The 22,566-nt window shown below is 41.3% G+C and overlaps 3 protein-coding genes across 4 annotated transcripts in view; 2 read left to right on the top strand and 1 right to left on the bottom strand.

Moving 5' to 3' along the window:
* Positions 1-8,988, bottom strand: part of HELB (DNA helicase B) — a 72,972-nt gene extending 63,984 nt beyond the window's left edge. For both annotated transcript variants that reach the window (XM_055712785.1, XM_055712786.1), the window contains exon 1: positions 8,779-8,988. The gene's annotated coding sequence lies outside the window, so the exon portion shown is untranslated. The remainder of the gene's footprint in view (positions 1-8,778) is intronic.
* A 64-nt stretch (positions 8,989-9,052) lies between these two features.
* On the top strand, positions 9,053-17,069 carry TMBIM4 (transmembrane BAX inhibitor motif containing 4). The gene is made up of 7 exons (XM_005431867.4): positions 9,053-9,205; positions 10,945-11,053; positions 12,350-12,455; positions 13,972-14,005; positions 15,000-15,117; positions 15,603-15,648; positions 16,202-17,069. Exons 1-7 carry the CDS (start codon positions 9,109-9,111, stop codon positions 16,406-16,408), a joined length of 717 nt encoding a protein of 238 aa, XP_005431924.2. The 5' UTR covers positions 9,053-9,108; the 3' UTR covers positions 16,409-17,069.
* Positions 17,070-17,556: 487 nt separating this feature from the next.
* LLPH (LLP homolog, long-term synaptic facilitation factor) lies at positions 17,557-22,182 on the top strand. Its single transcript, XM_055712788.1, has 3 exons — positions 17,557-17,708; positions 17,843-18,026; positions 21,241-22,182. The coding sequence occupies exons 2-3, from the start codon at positions 17,846-17,848 to the stop codon at positions 21,402-21,404; spliced, it is 345 nt and encodes a 114-aa protein (XP_055568763.1). The 5' UTR covers positions 17,557-17,708; positions 17,843-17,845; the 3' UTR covers positions 21,405-22,182.
* The last annotated feature ends 384 nt before the right edge of the window (positions 22,183-22,566 follow it).

Here is a 22,566-nt window from a genome sequence, read left to right as displayed (position 1 = left end):
GCCGCTGGAAGGCAAGCTGCCACCCAAAAATGCAATACCCTCTCCCTGCCACCAACCTCTGTGCACCCATCGCCTTCCTCCTGTCGGCACAAACAGCAGCCCCCAGGCAGATCAGCTCATACTGATTATAATCTACATATTGGGTTATTTAGTCTGTAGTTATACAAAAATACACTTGTCTGTGAAAATTCATCTTTGGAAATGTCCACTCCTGAAGTTCCTTCAGGATGAGCTGCTGCACTTTCCATGCATTCCTTCTAACCTAGCCTAACATGCAGTTGCAAACAAATCATTGTATAAAAATCAAACAAGCAAACCAGTTTAGGAGAGAGCAAAGTCATAAGTCAGTCCCAAGTCCGTGCACACTCTGCTAAAGTTACTACTTAAGGTTGGTGCTCAAAGGCTTTTTAAAATGGGGCTGTAAATCCCACCTTTCCAGGATGAACTTCTGGCTCAAGCAATCTCAAATACAGCCCTATTCTACATCCCCCAAAAAGTACACTGATCTTCACAATAATCTGTGTAGCCATAAGTATTGCAAAGTACTTCAGAAAACCAGCAGTTTAACTATAAGGCAATTCCAGACCTAACAACGGAGGTGCAATCCCCCTGCTCTAAGGCAGGGAGGACCAGTGCTAGGCTAGGAAGCCTTCCACAAAGAGACTCTCTACTTTCCTGGGAAATTTGGAGTCTGCCTTGCCAGAGGGAGTTAAAAGTCCATACTGTGTAATTTGTTTGCAGAGAGTCTGCCAGTACCAAAGGAACAAACCCAGAGACATGGTAGAGCACATTTAAGTCTAACTTTTTCTTTAAAACATATTTATCTTTTTATAAAAGCTTTCTCTATTTATTTATTTATTCATTCATTCATTTATTTTATTTGCCAGGGGACCTTATGTGGGGTTTGGAGCCTTTTTTGGACTTTTTGCCTGGAATGCCATCACAGCCATGTGAAATCAGATATTTCAGCTTTGCACAGGAGGCTTTGGACTAAGATCCAGTACTTAGACAATACCTTGGAAGTGATGCTTTGGAAGCCAGCTGACAGATTGCTCTCTCCTTTCTGCAGTTAAGGCTTGAAAAAGGAGAAATCAATGTTTGAATGTAAAGGGCTATTTTCCCCAAAACTTAAGGTCATCAGAAGACCCATAAATAACCTTAATTATGTTAATGCTTTACCTGTCACATCCGTCCTTCCCTTCAGAGGCCTCACAGAGATGATTAAGCAAAATCCTGCCCCAGCTATGATTTTCAGTTAAAGTGGTAGCATCTCAAGCACAGCTGCTAACTTTGGACATAGTGCTTTAAAGGAAGTGCATAGCAGTTGTGAACAATTACACATTTTGACCAGGAATCACAAAAGCACCATAAAAGGGGTTCACTTGCAATTACAGCTGTTTTGTTGGCAGGTATTAATGAATGTGTTTAATATTTTAGCAGAGATACTAGATTTCTAATTAGATTAGATGTTTAACACCAAGTATTAGATGTAACAAATCAATCACTTTAATGGCTGACTCATTAAGATATAGAGACAACCATCTTCCAGAATAATTTTTAAATCTATTTTTCTCATGCAAGGATATCTAAAAGCCAAAAGCACTATTAGATAACTGGATTAGGATGCAATACAATGCAGGTGTGCTCCAAATGATGCATGCTTAAAGAATGGTCAGTAAGATCTCGCACAGATGACAGTAGGCCAAGTTTAGGGATTTACAGTTGAGATTTACCTGGATCACTCAATTCTGGCTGCTTTTCTGCATGCTTAGTATCAACCATTTCTGAAATGGGCTTAAAATCAAACACTGCTGTCAAACATATCTTCCTCTAAATTAAATTAGTGTACTTACCTGTCTCAACATGGACTTTCCCCTTCCCCTTGTTCACATAACTTAGATGACTTTTAGGAGGGAGGGAGCCCAAGCACAGCTTTGTCTTAGCAGAGGACCTTTTTGCAAGACCAAGACAGGACCTACATGCTACAGCCCACTCAGCCAGCACATACCCTAAAGCTGGCTGTTATTAAACACAGTGTGGACATTTTGATCCCATGTGGTAGCAGGCTGACAGCCACCACAGAGATTATCACTCTGTCAAGTGTAAATCCACTCTCTAGCCTGCTTGCCTCTTAGTAGATACATGCTTCTGGAAAAGGCAGCACCATGAATTTTTTACTGAACTGGACAACACACATTTTGTAGAGATAATGCCACTAATAGCAGTCCTTGCTAGCAAAACCTGCAGAGGTGGACATGGAGTGAAATACATAATTCATTCCTTTTAAATGAACAGTGGCTGCTGAGCTGCTTTGTTGCTACAGGAGAAATGATGCTTCTGCTTTTTAAGTCACAGCATTAACACTTGGCGTTAATACATCTCAATCCTAAAAGCACTGGAAAAATTCCACCCTAATTTCGCTTAAAAAAAAATAATCCTGAGGTTTTCACTGGAAGCAGAGTTCATCCAAACATCTTCAACAGGACTAACGGGGATGATGCAGACAAGAGTGCTGAAAAAACAAGGGATTCGACGAAGATGATTGTCCAGCCCCTAATCCCTACAAAGGTACCACACACCAATGAATAATATTTCTCAGGCGCATCATTCAAAAGCAAGATTTAAAAGGAACATCTAGCTAAAAATTCATTAATAGTCATCAATAAAAATTAATCAATAGATAAAATAGTCATTATCCAAACCTCTGGCTGACTAATAAACGACTGTTCTTCCTGCTAGTTCTGAGAATGTCAAGATTACATGAGACTCACTACTGTTCTTAAAAATGGTATTTTAATATTAATTAACACTAGAAAACACTCAGGTGAGAGACCCGTCTTCTACTCTTTTCTCCTTTGCTGGATCAAGTGTGGCATTTAGGGATCTGTACTATTCTTTTCTGACTGCTGTTCTGGAAAGGCACCTTGAAGCAACGTGGAAGTACTCTGCTATGAATGAAGCCATTAGCTTTGTTTCTGCCTCATGCGAAATGAGCAGTAACTATATATCTGAACACGTATCCTGAGACTTAACGCTGGTCTGCTTCACACAACTAAATAATGAACCTTGTGAATAAGCAAAGGATTTGCCACTGACCCACTTCCTGAAGCGCCTGCATGAGACTTGTTCCACCAGCACCAGAACAAGCCTCTCACACCACTTTTGTCCTTCCCTCCATATTTTTCAAAGCTGTGAAGCTCCAGCAAGTGTCTTGAAAGCCACTTAGCTGTGGGAAAAAAGTGTGGGAAAACTAAGAGCTGCTCAATGAGTAACAGCACCTCAAGGTCCAAAACCCCATTGGTACCCTTGGCATTTTTGCCATTTTTTGGTGGTGAAAGACACTGAACATCTCAAGTTTCTTTTCCAGACCCTGTTCAGGGCATTGCAGGAGTTGCAAGTAGCTTCTGCACATTGGGGTCAACCTGTGTGTGATGGCAGCATGAGGAGATGGAGGTAACTTCAGGCATGCCTTGCGCCTCATGAAGCCACTCCAGACAAAACCGCAGTGCAGGCAGCACCTGAGGGTGAGCTGTGCCGCCCTGCCCTCCCAGCTCTCCTAGCACCAATATGCACCTAGAATAGAGGGGGCCATGCTCTGTGTAGGTACTTCTGCACTGATAAAGCTGTGCTAGCAGAGACAGGGACTACACCTCCATCAGATGAGGTTTGCTGACTTGGTTTTATGGGTGAACCTACAGAAGCAAGCCTGCCTTTCCACAGAAATAATTAATGCCTTAATGGTTTTTGCCAGCTCCTCCACCCCCTTTTCTGCCCTTGCTGTGTCCCCATCCCAGCTGTGATATATTTTGCATATATGCAGGGTGACATTGCTCAAGCAGTGGCATCCAGTGCCTTTTAGGATTCTCCAGGGTACCCAAGACATCTGCATGGCTTTGCAGATATAACAGGGGATTTACAGAAGGCTCAGTGCCTTTCTGGAGGAGCAAATGGAATTGAGACTGATACCCTGAGGGCCATAAAATGGCACCAGAGTCTTCTGTTAGGTGTCTGCATGCCACCCCTATTTCCATTGATGGTAACAGCTGCTTAGGCACTTTGTACTCACGTATATACCTATTTATACACACCTAAACACATTGTCTTCATCTGGACCTGAATCCTGTTCTTTAATTTCTGCAGAGTACACCCAACCAACAGCTGCAAAACATTGCTATTTTAAATGCAGAATTTTTTTTTCCTTTAACAGCATACAGACTATTACTGTTGTTACACATGGGAGTTCTTATCAGGATCTGATTGCACTAGATACTCAAACAGAAACAGGCACATCTGACCTCAACTTTTCAAAATGCCAGGAAAAGAAAGGTTCAGAATTAGAAGTGTTCATGACAAAATAAGCTCAAAGGTTTAGATAAACTAATTTAAATGAGTATATCCAGGTTTTAGATGACAGAATGACTAGCTGTGACAGGTGATGTAGGCTGTCCAGTGAAGACAATCAAAGCACATTGGAATTTGTGCAGAAAGAGTAGTTAAGTGTTTTATAAACAGCCTCCATATGGCACTCCCAAAATTCAAGCAGCTCTTACTGCTAAATTAAATCGAAAATAATAGCAAACTCAAACCAGGGTATGTTTTGATGTTTCATTCAGAGAAACAAATTCAAAATGCTTCCCCTTCTGTTTCACAAGGCAGTCCCGCTATTAAATTGGCTTAGTTTGTAACACTACCTCCATGCTAAAAAACCCCCACCACTAAACCCCCTCCCCCCAAAAAATAATATCCTTCTTCCATAAAAAAAGGAAAAATTACATATAACTGGGCTGTCAGTGTAGCACTCTATATTTCCCCAGGATTCAGTGTTACACATGGCTCTTTCTAAAATGCCAGCAGTTACTAAAATAACAAAGGTGGGATTATAAGCAAAGACAGCTTTCAGCTTGATCCTGATCTTAAAATAGAAAATACTTCAGCTTGTCAAAATAAGATTGCACCCTTGAAAGATATGAGACTTGCATAAATGGACAAAAACCTTGGAAGACAACTTTTAATGCCAGGATGAATTTATTAAACACCAGCACTACTCTATTAAACTGCTGAGATATATTGATCCGGAAGTCCTGTTTTCAAAAGGAAACATACCCACCCTGACCCCAGTCAAAATATTTCACCAAATTGCATCAGTCAAAACAACGTATCTGTTCAAAAGCTGTTCATAATCCTTAAAATAAAGGGCCAGGGAATTAACTTCCACATCATGCTCCCTGGCAGGTAAGCTTATACCCCTACACTGATGGACGAGTGCCACCAGGTAGCTCTGTTTCTAGCCTTAACCCACTCCTTATTGCATCTGAGACCTCCAGTGAGTCCAAGGCCCCAAACTAACCTGGTGCATCTTATCAACAATGCATAGGGAAAAAAACACAAAGGAGCTAATCGAGTTACAATATGGTGAGGTATAATGAAAAAAATATATAATGCAGGTGGGATTTAATAGGAAAAAGAATATATATATCATTAGGCAAAGATGCGGGCTCTAGGAAACTAAAGGAACATCGAGAGAACTTTTTCATCATAGAATAATGGAAGATTGACTTGGTGATCTGCTTGCTAAAGGGTAGAGCCTTTCTCATGAAACTGTAAGTACTAAAGAAGATAAAACCCTCTTCCCTTGATCACTGGATATGAAAATTCACCATCAGGGATTTTAGAGCAACGGACGGTGCATCTGTCCCTGAGTTTCTTTGTTATTTTCTTGCCCTGTAAGAACATCATGACAGTTTTGCAGCTACATACTGTACATTTAGCAATATAATTTAGAAGAACTTTGCAATTATGAAATTTCTCCACTTCTCATGGAAAACTTCTTATTTTGAGTGTGAGGATAATTTCACGGTACGTCACGTTTCTTCAAATTAAGATTCCTCAGGGTCACACAATAAAATGATCCCTCTAGCTTAACTAGCCAGCTATTTTGAAATTAAGAGAACAAAGTTCACCTGGGGATAAATTAATGGTTAACAGCCATAGGGATGCACCTATATAAACAAACTTTTCTCCTCTATTTTCCCACATTGTTTTGCATCTGAACTGCAAAACAGTTCTTCTGTTCTCTTTCTGAACACAACTTGCCTGGATGTTACCTTCTTGTTGAAAGGCTGGCAGGCAGCCACAAGGCCCCATGTGTGACTATGTACTCCTGGAACCGCACACCCTGCACTCCAGCAATATTACAGCACTCATGTCCCATGCATTTGTATGGAGCCATGCGGAGGTCATGGACTTTGCAATCTGGGAAGAGAAGACCGCTTAGGCCTGCCTCAACAACAGCTGTGATGATGTGAAGATACACAGATGTATATCAAAGCGATGCTGAGAGGGGTCACTCTGGGAACACTGTTCAAAGCTGCAGCAAATGAAGGGGCTCTGGCACAATGATTTAAAAACAAACCTCTGGAAAGAAGGAGAATCCTGGCAACACTCCAAGTACCTTTCCCAAGTACCTCTGAGTGCCAGATGGACTTCTTCCAGCAAAGCCACCGATTATGTATAACACAGACAAAAGGCACAGAGCAGTTTGTGGTCCTTAACCAGGGCTCTAGTGAGAGCAAGCTTCCTTTCCTCATACTGAAGTCCAAACCAGAACCTGGAGAACAGAAAGCTCTTTCACCCCTGCATGCACACACGCAGAGTGGAAGCGTCTAGCCAGTCCTAAGCAAGTCACTGTGGGACTGCAGCGGTTTCAAATAAAAATAGTGTGATGGAGGTATGTTTATGGAAACATCAAATACAGAAAAGAAAGGCAATGTAAAACATACTTTCCTTTTTATAAGGCATATTTAGCATTTTATAAGGTATACTTTCCCAAGGGAGGAATGGAACACTGCAAAGACATTGAAAGCACTCAGCCAGGCTTGACTTTATTAAACCTTGGTTCAGTACAGTCACTCCAAAGCACTGCTCACTGACAGCACGTTCTGTGTGTGCCTGCAAGTAACAGAAAAAGATCTTAAGACAAGATTCATGCTCTCTTTTGGCATGAAAATCGCAGGCTTTTTCTGTACTGCAGATGTAAATAATTTTTCCATTCCCATCTGCAGCAACCCTGGCAGATTGTGCTCATGAGTAGCATAGAGTCATTTGCTGCTTTGTCTCCCACCTTTCTGAATAAGCCCATTACTACTTCCTGATGGCTTACATTAGACCAGCCTCATCCACACAGGAGGTGGGTGTGAGAAAGTGCAAAGGTACACATACCTGTTTCCTGCAATCTGCTATCTTCCAGCCTGTGCCTAAGCCCCAGGCTAATTATTCCACAGCTTTACCCTGATTACTCTTAAAAAGCTCTCAACCTTTCACCCTGAATATTCCTTACTGCAGTTTAAGCCATACTGCCTCTTACCTGATACCTTCTCCACAGCTGGAGAACTGCAACAGCCTTTTATAAAGTATTCAAAGACTACTAATATGTCCCTCCTTCAACCATCTCTAGGCTCAAACTACTTACAGGAATCGACTCTGTGGAAACACTCTGGAATTTTCTGGTTCTCACACAGAAGTGAGGGCATCTCTAAGAGACGTTTTAAAGAAAATTGCACTGCACAAATTGGGAGAAGGTAGCACCAGATGCTTGTCCAGAACTCTAAATGTTTCTTCTGGGACAACATCAGTATTGTTCTCCTGCAGAGGCAGACGCAAGAAGAGAGATGGTGCAATTATTTCAGAACAGTTGCTATTGAGCAATGCAAACAATGCATAAATCTCCAAATTCAGGATTAAAGCTGAGAGATCCCACTCTGCAGTAACTAAAAATGGAAAATGACGTTAGGAAAACCATAAATACTTCCCAGAATATAAAGTCATGTTCATAGTTTTTGTATCTGCAACTGAAATACAATAGCTTAAGTCAACTCTGTAGAACTTTGCTCAAAATTATTTCATCACAGAATCACAGAATTTATTTACTTCTCCCTTGAGAATCTGAATAGAGTCCACAATTTTCCAATTTTTAAAAGCACATCTAGTCTAATCTATTGCATACATTTCTGAAATGTCTATCACTTCAGTTTCTTGGCATGCTTTAAGTAATATTCACAAGTTAGAGAAAAACATTCTGCACTCCCCATCCCAAATCTCAACATCTTAGCTTTTCTGGATTCCTAAATGTGAGCTACCATCTTGGGTAACTTTTGGGGGTCAATACCACAAGTACAAAGTGCTACGTGACACCCGAGAAACATTAGGCATCTTTGTGTTCTATTGAATTAAACTGAGTTTACTTTGAACGACAGGACACAAAACTGGGAAAAAGCCTTAATAAAAATCTAATTTGCATTAAAGGTCTAAAGACGTGAAACTCATCTCTAGCAGGACATACACCAAGGAAGAGCATTAACGCCCAATGCCTCTTTGATCAGCTATTGCTGAACACTGCTGCCTGTTTGTAGCTGCGGGCAGCCCCAGCTTGCTGAAGAACTCCTTCTGCATAGCAGCTAGAGATGAATCAAAGGTGAAGCCCAGTAGAAGGGCTCATTTTTCAGTCACTGGTACTTTCTTTCCAGACCTTACAGACCTGAAATAAACACAGCGAATGGTGTTTAAGATAAACATGAAGGCCTCCTCCAGCCATCGTGAATCATGCACAGGGCAGGCCTGGGGGGGTAGATGCCCGTACACCGAAGAGATCTTCACAGGCAATCCAGTCCTATTCTACTCGTGCAAATCCACATGTACAAGCTGAAGGCGGCGGGTATCTCTCCCCTTCCCAGGCCACTCTCCCCTCAGCCAGGCCAAGCCCCGCACCCAGCGGCCACCCACCAGGCTGCAGCCGCTGGCACCGCTCCAGGCTCGACAGAGCTCCACGGGTAGAGCTGCTCCGCCGCCGCCGCTATCCTCAGCCCTGCCTGCCTCCCGCTCGCTGCAAACACTGCCCATCCTGCAGGGCCAGCCGGGTGGGCCGGGGGGACGCGGCACAGCCCCTTACGGCCCGGTGCGGCAGCCGCCAGCCGCCCCCGGCCGCCCCTACAGCGCCCCCTGGACGATCGACGATCTCGGCCGCTCGACGGAGCGCCCTGCTCGGCAGCGCGGAGTGCCGCTGCCTCTGCCTGAAGCGGGGTGATTGTCGCTGTTGCCGGGGAAGTGGCGGCGATGGCGGCGGCGGAGCAGCTCTACCCGCGGAGCTCCATCGAAGATGACTTCAACTATGGCAGCAACGTGGCCTCGGCCAGCGTCCACATCCGCATGGGTACGGACTGGGGATGAATGAGACCGCCATATGCTGCCTTCCCCCGCGTCCCCCCGCCTCAGGCCCCCCAGGCCGTGCGGAGAGGCCCCTGCTGCCTCCCCTTGCCGGCGGCCGAGGAGGGTGGCGTACCCCGGTGCTCCCAACACGTTCTTCTCCGTCACCCCTGTTGCCTGTGGCGTTTGGCTGCATCGGCGTCCTGCGCAGTTACTGTAGCGTTCTGGGTCGAGGCTGAGCGTGGGGCGCCGGGGCGTTACCCAGCCCGGGTTAAGCATCAAGGGTTAGAAAAAGATCGGTGGCCGGCGAAAGATTTTATCATTTAAACTCATAAGGGGTAGGTCTTCTTATCAGAGGGATTAAACCCGTGTAGATTAAGATTTGGTCTTCCCCAGGTTTAAGCATTTTGAAGCCCAAACATGATACATGAGACTCATAAATGTTAAAATTTCTACCCATAATTGCAGGAGTTTAACCAGGAGACTGGGGGATTTGAATTTCTTCTGAGGTGTTAAAATATTGTCTCTTCTGCTGGAGTGTTGGTGTGCTATGGGGTCATACTAGCGGCCATGCAGTATTCCCTTGCTGTTAATGCACAGGTCTCACATGCATCGGATACTCTGGCAGAAGGTGCCTCATCAGTAATCCTTGCTGAAATGGCCATAGTGTTATCGGCTAGATCTTAGAATAAGAACAGCTGTGTTCTGTTATTTTTTTTATTAGATACTGCTCATAAACAGGAGAACTCTTCCTATAAAAATACAGTTTTGTTTTGTCTGGAAAATAAAGGACACCATAGGAGATATGAAAGAAGTATTGCCATTAGTAAAATTGCTGATGCATTTAATAATTTGGGGAGAAGGTTGTGCTAGCTAGCAGCCTACTTCTAGGTTTGTTCAGTTTATTACAATGAAGTAGGCCCTCATGCATTACAAGTATGTTTAAATTTTACCTGCTGCAAGCAGGTAATTCAGCTTCTCATAGGATGTGCTTTTAAACTTGTTTAGGCTGTGCTATGAAAGATTGAATTGATTCTCCCTGTAAGCTTATTTCTTTCAGAGCATTTTGCCTCATGGACTTGGTCTCCTTCCATTCAGAACAGACAATATTTGTATGATATATCTGTAGGTTCTGAACCACGTTCCACTATTCGTAATTCTAGAATTACAAAGCCTGTTAGCTTAATTCTGGGATTATTTTTTTTCCTAGCAGTCTGTCTCCATACACGTTCATTACAGTGCAGGTTGCAAATTATGATAAACGATATTTTACGTGGCAGAAGGTCAGTCAAACAGACATCACTATACAAGTTTTTCCTTTTTAAACTTTTATGGCTGTTCCTGTCTTCCACAGAACCTCCAAGTTAATTTTTCTTCATTTAAGTTCATTAGATATCAGTAACATAATGGAGAAGGTACACTACTAGTGATTTCTTAATGAGCTTAAGGTGTATGCGGTTTTTAAAATAGTCTGAAGTAAATTCCTTGCAAATTTTTGTGTATGTCTTTTTTTTTTTATCATTGTTTTTGTTTATATAATGATGTCCAGGGATAAATGTAATTTTGTGGGAATATAGTGTCGTTTTTTTAAGGTAAAATGGCTTCTTAGCACTTTGCTCAGTGCTTTTTCACTGAATAAAGAGTTTTTAATGGTTCCTTATCAAATAGAAAACGCGTATCTGATTTACTGTTGAACTTTACAAGTGTAACTCAGAAGTGATTTAATTTTTTTTTTCCTTATTCTAGCTTTTCTACGGAAAGTCTACAGCATACTTTCCATTCAAGTTCTTTTGACCACCGTCACATCTGCAATTTTTCTGTACTGTACTGGAGTGCAGGCATTTGTTCATGAAAGGTAAATACTAAAATGAAATGGAGATGTTTATGATGTGTTAAGTATAGTTGATGTAGTTTGTTGCTCTGGAACACTTCAGTATTCCTGGTCAGTTTTACACTGTGTGTTTGATTCTGTAATAGAAATTTTGTAACCTGATTAGGAAAACACTTTTCTTCTTTGATATTTCCTTCCTTTGTTTATTATTAAAATTTGTTTTTATTATTATCATTAAATTTTATTTAAATAAATACTTACTAATAGTGCTTACTTTAATATTTGTGTTATGAAAACCTATACATGAGTTCCGGAACATCTCAATTATTGACATTCTTGTTTTATGGTCTAAGTACTTTCTTTTAGACTTGTTGTTTGGAATGCCGCTGTTTGTAGGTACCTGTTCTGAAAAGCTGAATCATGTCTTACTCCTCTCCCTCACATCCCCATCATCTTTTTATTGTGGGTTTTATTTTTTTTTCCCTGAAAGCTAGTCGTGTAAAATTCCTGTGGGCTTGTGTCTTTTTGCCTCAGATTTTCATGAGAGAAACAAGTCTCAAAATCCAAACTGTGGTGAACAGGCAAGGGAAAAGAACAGCTGGAGAAAGGAAGAGAGCATTGAGTCCAGTTTCTGTTTTCCCCCAAGTGCACTTGCAGATTTTGCTTTTACTTCCACTTACAAGCCAGGATAAAAAAGGAGCATCAAACACTATATGGGACTTTCTGTATAAGCTATAGTGTATATAACAGAGGTTGTAAAACCACAGTTTTTACTTAAATCTGGTAATTTAAAATTGTCCTGCTGCTTACTTAGAACCGTTGTGGTTTTGTGTATGAATTTGGTCCAGTTTTTGCTTGGAGGGCTGCTTGAATGATTTAATTGTAGTGATACTTACTGGTCAGTACTGATTTTCTTTGGTGCAGTTAATGCTCTGGTTTGTTGCATTCAGGTGCTTACAAAAAACAGTTCCCTGAATGTAAAGTTCTTAATAGGCAAAATATTACATATACTTTAATACTATTCAGTACAGATGCATTTTACTCTTCATACGGGTTCATCTCCAGATGATGGATTCCTGGGCGATCTCTACCTTCAGTGTGAAAAAAATTGTCTTTACTTGTGACTGTACTTTTTTTAACTGATTATCTGTGGTGGTATGTTTTAGAGCAGTTTTATTGTAAAACGAGCTTTACATTTACTTTGCATATATGGAGCAGTATCTTTAAGTGATCACTTAAAAACTTGGTTTTATAGAAACTGGTTTTTAGTCTTCCAGATACTTAATTTTAATTTTGACCTTTTTGTATGGAACTTTACAGGCCTGCCTTGCTTTTGGTATCTGGGTTTGGATCTTTGGCTATAATCGTGGCACTGACACTCTACAGACACCAGCATCCTATTAATTTATACCTACTTTTTGGATTTGTAAGTATTTATATAAATTCAGTTTTAATAGCCCCTGGAATGTCTTTCATTGTGATAAATGCCTTGAAACAAACTAGTGGTGGGTAATTTGTTTTTCTTGTATTCCTTGAAAGATACCCTGCATACTTATAAAAATGTGAGCTGTTTTTTTTTGGAGATTCTGTCCACAGGTTGTTCCTACATAGCCTCTATGTCAGGTTTCTTCCAGGATCTTTTTAGAAAGAGTGTTAGAACTTGGGATCAGGTTGAATAAGCTTTATTTTTTCCGCATGTGTGTGCGTATGTATATCTATCTATCTATATCTGTCTATCTATGATCATTCTGTTGATGTCAGTGATTTTTCTATGAAACTGCTCAGTAGGAGAGGAGGCAGCATTTCTGTTACCTTAGTGGACAACCTCCAGCAAAGATCCAAATGCAACCAGCCACATGTGTTTATTTCTTTAATGCTGTCTTTTTGATGCAAAGTTCTGAGCCTGTTTCCAACACAGGCAAGTCAGTCAGAGATGTCCTCAAATTATAGTCTCCTGCCTCATGCTGCAAATTTGTACATTATATGCTGTTGCTCCGTGATATTTTGGTTTGTGTATCAAATCAGTCTTCTGAAAATAAGTCACAGTAGCACAATTAGAATTTGATGCTTTAGGAGTTGCCTAAATTCTGTTTGTGATACCATGGGAAGACAAATTTGCTGTGTAAATAGGTACTTAAAATGCTGAGATAGTTAGATGCTTCCTGACTTCTGAATTCTTGTAGGAGAGTAAAATGTTTAAAAACTTTCAACAAGTGCAGCTGTAATAAGGAGCGATGTAATAGTTTGGCCAAATGTGGTGTGGGAAGTTTGTGGTGTGACAGTTTAAGTATTACATTGTGTAGGAATAGGAGGATACAAATCTCTGTGTGATAAATTGATTTAAATAGAACATGGGTTAAATGTTCTGGTTTTTCTGACCATGTGGTTCATGACATGGAGACTTTTCTCATGTTTTATTGTAATTAAACTTAATTTGAAATTATCTTTTTGAAAATCTCAGGGCCCATACTAGCCTTCAGCCCAGACATGAATAATATGTTTGATTTAAAATTAGCTGTTTCAAAACAGGGATGAGTGGGAAAAGGAAGTTGATGCAGACATTTAGCTACCTAACAAGATATTAGGAGTATATTAATTTTACAGCCCCTTGAACAGTTTGTAAAAAGTGTGGTAAGAATGCTTTGTACTTTGAGGAGAAAACCTCAGTGGCATTTTTCTATAGGGGCTGTCTCCCATTCATATTCAGCTTATATTGTATTCTTTTTATGTAACACACCAAATTCCAGCACAGTAAAACAGTATGATTGCCATTTTCTTATTAAAAATGTTTTCATATACAAAGATTTAACAGGAGAGCTAATGCAACGTGTGCTGGGATTATGTAGCAGAACGGGACTTACTGCATGTGAAGTCTTTATGTAAGTCTTTTTGGCGGGGGTGTGTGTGTTATCCTTGTAATTTTTTGGTTTTACTTTTTGTAGACCCTACTGGAAGCACTGACAGTTGCCATTACAGGTAAGTGATAGCCATCCTATTGTCCGATTCCATAAAGAAATCAGAGAACGAATCCAATATGTTGTACTAATTGCCATCTGGGATTCCTAGGTGTGACTAAAATGATAATAAATCCCCTGTTTGAAAGTTTTAATGACAGTTATGTGAGTTTAGCAAAAAACAGGGAATCAAGGGGGAAAACAGGATTCTGATCCAGAACTGGAACCGTACAAACATGAAGTGAGAAATGAGTTGTGCCATCCATTCTTTTGATACAGCTAGCAAGGTTCTTTCCTGTGAGGTAGCTCCTAGCGGAGCTGATCTGCAAGTGAAGTATCCTTATCTTCCCCCTCGGTTTCCTCCAAGGGAATTTTGAGTTTGGAGCGTTCTATACTTTGTTGTCAGGGTTGAGTTGGGACAGTGTGTGGACAAGTCATGGCATCACCTTGCACTGTAGCTTCCAGTATAAGATGAAAGCTCTTTATTGTGGCTTATGATCTCCTGGGAAAAAAAAAACAAAAAAAAAAAGTTGTTTGGGGAAAGGAAAGACTAAGGAAGAAAGAGGGAAGGAAAAGATTCCGCTCATTTTTCTTATCTTTCCTCTCCTATCCCCTAATGAAAACTTTATGAGCCTTTACAGAGGACTGATTTTTTTTTTCCTTGTTTCAGTATCATGAAAAATTCAGATAGCTTTTTCCTTAAGATCTTACATATCTATGCTTAAAATACTTTCGTCGTTGTTGTTCATTATGGTGAGTAGCGAAGATCTGTTACTTCCATTTTAGAAACTACAGCTATAAGGTAACTGTCAAACTTAGGTAGTGCAAGCATCCGTGAGTCCTACGATCATGATTTTGAAGTGCAAAGGCAAGTTCAGGCATAATTTACTTCTTTAGTTCACGGTTCAGATTTTTTTTCCTGTCTGAAAGTTTGAACTTCTGTTTCCTCAAAAGATAACGTAGCAAATACATAACATAGTGTTCTCTAAATGATGGTTTACTTTTTCTGTTTGTAGTGAGTTTCTATGAGGTGTCTGTTGTCTTGCAAGCCTTTGTTCTTACTACTGCTGTATTTCTTGGACTGACTGCATATACCTTGCAGTCAAAGAAAGACTTCAGCAAATTTGGAGCGGGGTATGTTGTTATATTGATGATTTTTTTACTATTTTTTTTAAGATAGTTTTTCCTTTATTAAAGCATGCTTTTCAGATACAATGAGGAATACAGGTCAATAGAACCTGCTTCAAGAGAATAGTGAGGGTGTTACTTATCTTAAATTACTGGTTTTGTGTGGTTCTGCTTTCTTGGTAATAACTTCTTTTCTGTGATTATGATTCTTAAAACCATAGTATTACACTAGAAAACTACTTTACCTAGAGTTTTCACTGAGACAGAAGGCAGCTCTTTCAAATATTTTTTTTTAAAAAGTGAAGTTAGGACATAACTTTTCATAGCTTTATAAAACCAAGTTTTACTGCTGATACAAGTGAACTGTTTGCATCTACAATTATGGAGATTTACTTACAAGATATTGTGAAGAGGTTTTCTAAGAAGGGAAGGGATTTTAAGTAAAATTTAAAAGAAAAGATATTGTTGCTCACAGTTTATTTCTTTTCCAGCCTCTTCGCTTGTTTGTGGATTTTGATCTTCTCGGGTTTCTTGAGGGTAAGATACCTTGTGTTCAAGGTTAAAAAATATTCTTTAACATAAGTCTTTTACTAATTTCTAGTATAGTAGAAATGTTTTGGACAGTCCAGTATAGCTTAATGAAAAATTTCTAACCAGATCTATGCTGGTGATCTTTTAACCATTCATTTCCAATTCAGATTTTTGTTGGATGCTGTTCTTGTTAATGTGAAAGTGGTATTTGAGTTGACTGACAAAATTTGTCAATCAAGATCCACTACTTGATTGAGAGAATGGGAAGGAAATTTGGGGTTTAATTGTATTTTGTTTTTCTCATTTTTATGCTGTGAATATTCTGGAGACCAGAGCTTTTTTTTCCTCTCTCTTAAGTGGAGGCGCTTGTACAGTGACTGGGGACTATATGAAATAAGAACATTGAAATGTCATTGTAATATTGTATTTGAGTGTACATAACAGTAAAAAGACAGTGTGTATCCTTGGTTTAAGTGTGGCATATCATTATGCAGGGGGTTTAAAATTAAAAAGAAAATGAAATTTACAAATTTTCTTTTCATGTTTCATTTGCTTCCAGCTGTTTTTCTATAGTGAGACAATAGAGTTGGTGTTTGCTGCTGCTGGAGCTCTTCTGTTCTGTGGATTTATTATTTATGACACTCATTTGCTGATGCACAAGTTATCCCCTGAAGAGTATATACTGGCTGCAATCAATCTCTACTTGGATATCATCAATCTGTTCTTACACCTGCTGCGTTTACTGGAGGCATTTAATAAAAAATAATCAAAAGGAGTGAGGTTTGACTATAGTGCATATAACGTTAAGCATCTGGATGATCTGCAGACTTAGTTCTGTCTTCTAGAAACTGAATCTTTATTACTTTTTCATTCCATGAATATTGATCCCTCCTTAGGAAAAAAAAAAAGGCTTTTTTATGTAGCTAAGGTTCTTCTCTGGAATATATATTTTATGTAGTTTACATGCTGTCGTCATTTCAGTCACTTTTTTGATCACTGAATTTGCCCTTGACATTAATTCACCATTAAAACGTTTGCCAACTTCTGATTGCTCCAGCATGAGCCTCTCTCCACTATTCTGTAGCTGCTGGGAACGTTTCCTTTGGGATTACACGTGTGTGTGTGCTGCATTAAGGGTAGCCTGGGTTTATCATTGTGCAATGTTTTACTAAGTTAAATTTATTCTAGTTTTTGTTTGGTAAAATGGAACGCTGTCTCTAACAGAGATGCTCTTGTTCTTGTTAGTGGCTGTCAGATCATTATGTAAGTTGGGAAGGTGTTAAAACAATCAAAGGGAATGTGCTTCATTGAAGTATTTATTGCCGGTTTCAGTGTTACGAGAAATCATTTGGAGATGGACTCTGGCATTTTATCAACTTGTGTGTGTTAAGGTTAACTGTCTGTCAATAAAACTTGGAAAACCTCTAGTCCGTTCTGGCAGCTGAGACCAGAGTGCTGTGAGGCACCGAGGCTGAGCCCCGCAAGCCTTGCGGGACAGGCAGGGTGTGCGGCAGGGGAGGGGTGCAGCGGAGCGGCTGCTCTCCACGCCGCTGGAATGCTGGAATCCTGGACGGGCCGGCGAGGTGGAAGCAGTCCGGGAGCACCGGCGTACTTGGCGTTGGGTGTTGGAGGCGAAGTGCTGCTCCGCTCGCCCGCCCTGTCACCGAGGCCAAAGGGCAGCGCGGTACCGGGGCGCGCCCCGTGCCCTGCGTGTGGGCAGCGGGCCGAGGCGGCTGCGGAGCGTTTTGCGCAAGCGTCATCGTTGCTCTCCCCCGCCTGCGGGTTTCGTTAGGAAATGCGTGGCGGTAGCTAAGAATAAAACTTCGCGCTTTGTCCCTCTGATGAAACACGTGTGTTACCTTTAAAGCCATCCCCGCCACCCGCCGCACGTAACCACCCGCCGCACGTAACGTCGCGTACGGCGGGGCGGCGGCGGCTACGCGCCCGCTCGGAGAGTTACGGTGGAGCCGGGGGTCCGGCGGGGCGGGGCCTGGCAGCCCGCGCGTGCGCGCAGAGCGAGCGCGGCCTAGCGCGAGGGCGGCCGGCGGGGCGCGCGTGCGGCCGGGGTGAGCGGGGGGGAGGGGCGGCCGCGTGTCCGCGCGCGGCGGGGGAGCCGTTGGGGCAGACGCCCGCGCCGCCTTAACGTCCCCTCTGCCTGGCGCTGCCTCGGCCTCAGCGTTTCCCCCTCCCCTCCCGGCAGGACATGGCGAAGAGCCTGAGGAGCAAGTGGAAGCGGAAGATGCGGGCGGAGAAGAGGAAGAAGAACGCGCCCAGGGAGCTGGAGAGGCTGAAAAAAATCCTGGGAACCAACGCGGATGTCGTCATGGAGGAGGTCAAGGAGGTGGCGACCGTGCTGTCCCCCAAGAAAGCCCTCGAGCAGGGGGGTGAGTCGCGCAGTGGCGAGAGCGGGCCCCGCGGGGCCGGGTGCCACGGCCCGGGGGTGCCCGGGAGGGCCGCCCCCCCTCGGGCTGCCGGGCGAGCCCTGCACGCGCAGGCGCGGCCCGCGGGATTACTCACGGTCGTTCTGTGACTTCCACTGCCGTGATCAGACTCGTGAGCGTTACGGGTGGAGAACAGTGAGTTGGAAAAGCAGATCTTTTGTCTTTTAAAGTCAAAAGATGCCCTTAAATCGTTGGAGCTGGTCATTTCACAACGTTAGCTCCTATATTGCGTCTGGTCACTGGCGAAGCAAGCTTGGTAACGTTTGACTCGAAGTATGTGGTATCTCACTCTGTGGAGACATCACTTAGCAGTTGTTTCGGTCCCAGCTGTTCAACTGCAGGTGGGATATGCTTTCCCTCCTAGTTTAGGAGGACACTAAGCATAGAAAAGTTGGACCTAAATCCAAAGTAATTTTGTAGAGATTTTTATCAAGAATAGAGTGATTTTAAAATGTATTGTCTCAAGGTAGGTATGGTGGGGACCCTGGTTTTGTATGCTAATTAGTGCTGCGTTGCACATGGTGTGGGAGCGGGTGGTGGTCCGGTGTCTGCAGATAATGCCATCTTCCTCCCGGATCCTTGAATGGGATGTAATCTGTAAAGGAAATAACCCGGGAAGGGGAAACAGAGGTTTTAAGTAGCGATATGTACTGGACAGGAGTCAGAAGGATGCCTTCTCTTTCCAAAACTGCAGTCCCAACTAAATCTTAGTCATTCCTGCTTCTCTGGTTTTTGCCACTTAAACTATTATGATACTGCTGATGTGAGCTTTTTACGTGGCGTGCAGGAGTCTTGAGACACCACCATGGGGATATAGAATAATGCTAGTAGTCACTCTCAGTCACGCAGCTGGTTTTGTCAGTGTTTCAGAAATTGGGAAAGACAGGGAAGTGTTGTGTGGTTGAGCAGTAGAGCCTGTGAACTATAATGAAAATGGAAATAGAGTGCTATATAAAAATTCGTGCCCAGTTAAGGGCAGCTTGGAGTATAATTTGTAATTTTAATGGTTCTGATTTGTCCCATAAACGGGGTGTAAAAGTTGTTCTCTATGGGACTGTTAGAACTGAATATCCAAAACGTTTTTGAACATTGACAGTCTTCTGATGCTGAAGCTGGAGGAAACATGACTGTCTTAAATGTAGTTTCTGAAGCAGATGCCTGTCTGGTTATCTGTCATTCCTGCACTCCCTTCCAGCTGCTGGCAGCTTTTCTACAAGTGGCCAGTTGCCCTTGGCTTTTGTAGAAAGACTGTAGCCTCAGAAATACCTAAGAATATATCTGTTTCACAAAGTAACTACAGATTTTGTGAAAAAGTGTGTCGTCTTTGAGAGGACTTCTCAGCACTAACTGTGGACACAAGGGAGTTCACATCACTGAATGTTACAAGGACCGAAGGAGATGAAAGATTCATCCAGAATATGCACTTTCCATAGATAGGTGAATAATTTTCCAACCTAAGGAAGTATATAGGTGTATATTAGGGACATTTTCCTGTATTACTTCAAGGTGTTTTTCACAGCATGCTGTGAAATAATTTTTTCTTTTTTTTTGTTGTTAGGAAAAAAAAAAAAGGAAGGCCTGGCTAGCCTTTGGTCAAAAATGGGTTGTAGCTGTTTTTAAAACTTTGTGGGCGTGCACATATTTTTCAAGATAATGATATTCATTGAGTCTGTTTAAATAACCCACTTTTACATCTTTTTTTTTTTTTTCTCTTGGTCCTTTTCTCTTTCTTTAACCCCTTTGATAGTTTTTTTTTTTTTATGTCCTTGGACCACTGCTGTTCTGTAGTTTTCCTCCTGTTACTGGTGCCTACAGTATCCTTGAGATTACAAAGTATGATGAAAACGTTGTGCTGTGTGAACAAGTGGTATTTTTTGTCCAGGGGTAGTTCTTCATTTAGTTAATGTTGCAGCTGACATTTATTGTGGATGTGCTTTTTTGCAGTCAAAAATCATGTAACAGATGAACTCAATCATATGACAGGACAAGATCAGAGAAGAAGATCATGCATGTTGTTTTGGTTTTCTTGGGGTCTTAGGGTTTTTTTTGTTGGAGGCCATCTGCCCTTCTATGACATTTGGAAAACAATGCTGTTAAGAAGGGCTCACGTTGTGTTCTCTGACATCTCAGGGGGGGTCTGAAGCTGGGAGTGGTTTTGCTGCTAGTCTGGTGCTGGATCAGCCTTTGGTTGTGCCAGCAGGCAGCAGGTCCCTGTGCTGATTCTCTGCTGACTGCAAGTATTTGTATGCCAACTTCAGGGCTCCCTAAGCACATCTCTCTGGTGCAGATCCCTGTAGACTTTCAGCATGCTTCAACTATTGAAGCAGCACATTGGCCTTTCCCTGCCAACACCAGACAGGCACAACAAAGTATTTTTCCACCTCTGTACAAACTCATAATAAAGCTTTTATTATTGCACATGGATGGTTTGGAAACAAGGTTGACATTAAATAGTAGAGCAGGGTTTGGATCTGTACTTAACAAGGTATTCCTCTTGTAGCTTTGTCTCACTGAGACATGACATTCATGTGGTGTCAGCTAGCTGGGGATACCGCTCCTGGGAGTGACCATGTCACAGGCAGTCTTCCTGATCCTAGACATTAATCCTCTGTTTCTGTCTCTAAGTATGTTAGACTTGACCTCATGCTCACTCCTTGATGTGAATATAGCATCACTGGCTTGTGCTTTGTACCATCATTGTATTTCAGCTTTTCATTCTTCTCTTTATCTGTCTTTATCTTCCACTCAATTTAATTTTTTACAACAGATCTTAAACGTGACATCATAAAAAGTGTTTAATTGTAGATATGTTTCAGTAAGCCTATGGCTTCCTGTATTGTTGCAGCTTCTGATGGAGACCACACACAATACTTTTAGACACGTATTGGAACAGATGACAGACTAAAGAATAAGGTATTTTGCCCAGACATGAGCCTTAAGGGAAAATTTTGCGTATTTACTATCAGCTGTTGAAGCTCCTGGGCCGCAGTTGTGTTGGTTTGGAAAGTGCTTTCAGTGTATAAAGCCTTCGGGTCTCTATGTACATACACTGTTATGTGCAGGGATATTTTTATCATTTTGGGGATTCTAGTAACAAAATAGCTTCTGTGATGCTGATTCATGTATTTTACTTGGTATAAATACCTTTCTTTTTCAGATGACTGCAAAATGGACATAGATAATAAACGAAACAAAAAAACTCTTCTAGACCAGCATGGACAGTACCCAATATGGATGAATTCCAGACAGAGAAAGAAGCTTAAGGCACAGCGTGTTAAAGGGAAAAAAAAATCAAAATTGGCCAAAGGCCTGGTCTGGTAAAATTGGAGTTTTGTAAGATCATGAGTATTTTAGCTGCAAAACAAATATCCCAAATATGTACATGATATTTTTGTGCTTGGCCACCGAGTATAATTTATTGTGTTGCATGAATTCTTGAAGAGATTGTTAGTCCAGCAAATGATGAAAGCAATATCAACTTGGTGTCTGCTGAACTTAAATAAAATAAATGCAAAAAGCAAGCTGAATGCCTTTGTACAGACTACTTGTCTGTGGTTATCTATTTTCTTGAGGGGGAAGGGTTTTAATCTTTTATATTGTAAATGCTGAAAATGCTAAAGAAAATTCTAAAAATAATGAAACTGTAAATGTTTTTTGTACTGTGGTCTTTGGTAATGTAACTTGTCTTTTAGTAAATTTAACCAAAGGGTTCTGTAAACTCACCATATCTTTTAAATTCTTCTGTAAAATTACTTTTGTTGCACCAATTTGTGTTGGTTTTAACATCTGGTAATTAGCAAAAGCGGGCTTTTAACATGTAACTTAAAAGAGATTATACCCTGTAATCAACACCAAGGCTTCATGAAACTTCCGTAGCTAAAAAGACAAAGCGTCAGTCTGACGTTAATTCACAAAGAGAAAGTTGGAACAAGTAAGTATTTTGCTGCTGTCTGCAACTGAAATATTGTAGACACTGAATAACTGAAAGTAAAACCAAATCTTTTATTGTTGATGTGAGAGAATTCAAATGCACGGATTGGAAATAAAATAGTTTTATTTAAGACCTTTTCCAAGTTTTAGTAAAGTAAATGAGAATATACTTTTCCGTATGTGTTTTCAGTAGCCTCTTAAAATGGTATTAATCTATCATGCTTTGCAATGTGGGCATAGGATAAAATATTGCATGATTGCTTAACAGATGCCATTTATATGTGATCACCTACAGTTGGTTGCATATTACTCGGCAATAACATGTGCTGACAGACATGAGAATGAGTTGCCCTGAAAGCTTTTATTTTTAAAATGTCTCATTTCAAGGATGGAAATAATTACAGTACCGGTCCTGCAGTATGTTGCCTGTGGAAGTGCCATTCGTCGATACAGAGTATAATCTTTGTCCAACTTCATCCAGGATGGGATCCACATTCTGTAATTGCCCTCAAATTTGTGATATATGTCTGTTGTGATAACTTGGGCATGGGAA

Source organism: Falco cherrug, chromosome 5 (assembly GCF_023634085.1).
Source record: "Falco cherrug isolate bFalChe1 chromosome 5, bFalChe1.pri, whole genome shotgun sequence".
In the NCBI taxonomy this organism is placed as follows: domain Eukaryota; kingdom Metazoa; phylum Chordata; class Aves; order Falconiformes; family Falconidae; genus Falco; species Falco cherrug.
This window is presented reverse-complemented; position numbering and strand designations above follow the sequence as displayed.

What these genes read in the sequence shown, in the direction of transcription:
- TMBIM4 (XM_005431867.4), top strand. Translation starts at nt 9,109, where the DNA reads ATGGCGGCGGCGGAGCAGCTCTACCCGCGGAGCTCCATCGAAGATGAC. An exon ending in CAGGCATTTGTTCATGAAAG is followed by an intron (nt 11,054 to 12,349) that starts GTAAATACTAAA and finishes GGAACTTTACAG; the next exon opens with GCCTGCCTTGCTTTTGGTAT. An exon ending in TTCAGCAAATTTGGAGCGGG is followed by an intron (nt 15,118 to 15,602) that starts GTATGTTGTTAT and finishes TTTCTTTTCCAG; the next exon opens with CCTCTTCGCTTGTTTGTGGA.
- LLPH (XM_055712788.1), top strand. Translation starts at nt 17,846, where the DNA reads ATGGCGAAGAGCCTGAGGAGCAAGTGGAAGCGGAAGATGCGGGCGGAG. An exon ending in GAAAGCCCTCGAGCAGGGGG is followed by an intron (nt 18,027 to 21,240) that starts GTGAGTCGCGCA and finishes TTTCTTTTTCAG; the next exon opens with ATGACTGCAAAATGGACATA.